Genomic DNA, 2,500 nt, shown 5'->3' on the forward strand with positions numbered 1-2,500 from the left:
GACACCCGCTCACACGCCCATGGAGGATTCTCAGGCCATGTTGGACCTTCCCGCGGAGTGGCTCATGGACACGGTGGCTCCTTTGTGTCTGGACACGGCGCTTCCGCTGGATTCTCCCACGGAGGATCCTTTGGTCGTGGAGTGGGAGGACACGGAGGATCGGTCGTCGTAGGACACAGTGTGTCCACCGGTCCTGTCTACGGTGGCGGCCATGGTGCCGTTCATGGTGGTTCCATCGGCGGCGGTCATGGTGTCATTCATGGTGGTTCCATTGGCAGTGGTCATGGTGCCATCCATGGTGGTTCCGTCGGTGGCGGCCATGCTGTTTTCCGTCCCAGTGTTTCAACCAGTAACATCCATGGCTCTTCCTTCCCCGGACATGGCGTGCATGGAGCTTCAGTCTCCCGCCCACACACTTCCTTCTCCTCAGGCTTCAGCAGCGGTCATGGCGGAGTGAGGCGTGTCGTCGGACATCATGGCTCTCCTAGCTATGGACGTCACTGAAAGCTGCGAAGACATGAACTCTCCAATGATTTGCGGAAGTAAATTTTTACAAATGGATCTCATTTTGTCCTTATCCCTTAAAATGATAGTATTATTATTATGCATGGATTTCCTATTAGTTGCCCATTTCCCATACACAAACATATATCTATCAATAAGTTTATCTATATAGGCATATAAATACATATATATACATATGTACATATTCACATACATTCAACTACTTAGATGTGTATATATACAGACATCCATATATATATAATACATATATATGGATATACATATGCGCGTGTCTGTGTATACAAATATGTAAACATAAATTTACTATGTACATATATCTAAAGATATATTCATATATATTTTGTATGTATACGTATGTACACATATATCTATATATAAACACGTATGTATGTATGTATATATATATATATATATATATATATATATATATATATATATGTATGTATGTATGTATGTATAAATCTGTATATATACAGTACATGATACACATTTATATTCATATATGTTGTACGAGGAGAATCAAATAGCAGTTGAAAGCGTTGTCTTTATTAATATTCAACCTGGAATATAAAGGATCCATGAATCTTGTACAAATACTATGAAGTACATGGTTGCTAGTAAATCTTGGGCATTTATTACATTACAATAACAAAACAATATTCTTGAATATACAGGGAAACTTAAAACTTCAAACAATGAATTCCTCACACATGTACCTAAATCACAATAACAAAATACAACAACAAAACTTCAATGAGATATACACAACATAATTCAAATAAATCTCATATAAATGATATTTAACCAAGTACAGAAATGAAATAATCAGAAACTCACTTCTTTCGCCTTTGCCCTTTCCACAATCTCCTGTGCAGATTTCTTCCGGTCCAGCAGCATTAATCCAATACTCAATGCTCTACAGAAGGAAGTCACTTTATTTCTGAGACACTAAACACTAACTCAAGTAAATAATAAATCCGTATCAATGTTGAGGGATCACAAAACTTCTAAACAAAATGTACAATTCCGTCCACGTGACTTCCTCCGTCCAACACAACCAAAACACGAGCCACAACCGCAACGCCATCTACAATACAAGATCTCTCTCGCGCGTAATTTGAAATATCGTTCACGATACAATATATATGTATGTATATAATCCATACATATATATATATATATGCATATAGATATATACATATATCTATATTCATATATATATGTATCTATATATAGTTATATATAGATATGTATGTATGTATATACATGTATGTTTGTGTATATAGATTTATATATATATATATATATATATATATATATATATATATATATATATATGATTGTGCGTGTGTGTGTGTGCATAGACTTACATATGTATATACATATATATGTATATATACATACATATATATATATATATATATATATATATATATATATATATATATATATATATATATATATATATATATATATATATATATATATGTATGTATACATATAAAAGTGTATATATATATGTATTTATATAGTGTGCATGTGTGTGTGTTATGTTTGTGTGTATGAGGAGTGAACACAAGCACAAATACAGTAACATGTGTATAAGATTCAGCGAAATACTGCCATAGTAATAAGGGAAACGGTAAAACCATAGCCGTCAGGATAGCACAGTGGTAGCGCGCCGGCCTCATATCCCGTTCGAGCCCCGTCCAAGCTCGTGAGTTTCTGTTTCCACTGTCGCCTGACGGTCACTGCTGTGGCTGAGCACCACGGTGGGTAAGGACCAAGCTCAGATCGAGTCAACACTCGTTAGCACAGTCACACGAGTCAGCACACACTGACACAGGCGGGCTCGCCATAGTGCATATATGCCCGGCGAAGCATCTGCTCCGTAAATCTGACTTAACTTATGATAAAACCGTCACCTAGTACTATTACGGACGTCACGGTTTAGTATTTCAGAGAATATCTATGG

The 2,500-nt window shown here is 36.5% G+C and overlaps 1 protein-coding gene across 1 annotated transcript in view; it reads left to right on the top strand.

The window, feature by feature from the left end:
• LOC122243910 (uncharacterized) overlaps positions 1-559 on the top strand; it is a 997-nt gene extending 438 nt beyond the window's left edge. The window contains exon 2 of the mRNA XM_086549154.1: positions 1-559. This exon is cut by the window's left edge and continues 54 nt beyond it. Within this exon, the coding sequence (XP_086405280.1) occupies positions 1-504 (504 nt within the window). The 3' untranslated portion in view covers positions 505-559.
• The last annotated feature ends 1,941 nt before the right edge of the window (positions 560-2,500 follow it).

The sequence above is a fragment of the Penaeus japonicus genome, unplaced genomic scaffold (genome assembly GCF_977035675.1).
Source record: "Penaeus japonicus unplaced genomic scaffold, GWHDUDI00000001_assembly GWHDUDI00000021, whole genome shotgun sequence".
NCBI classification, from domain to species: Eukaryota; Metazoa; Arthropoda; class Malacostraca; order Decapoda; family Penaeidae; genus Penaeus; species Penaeus japonicus.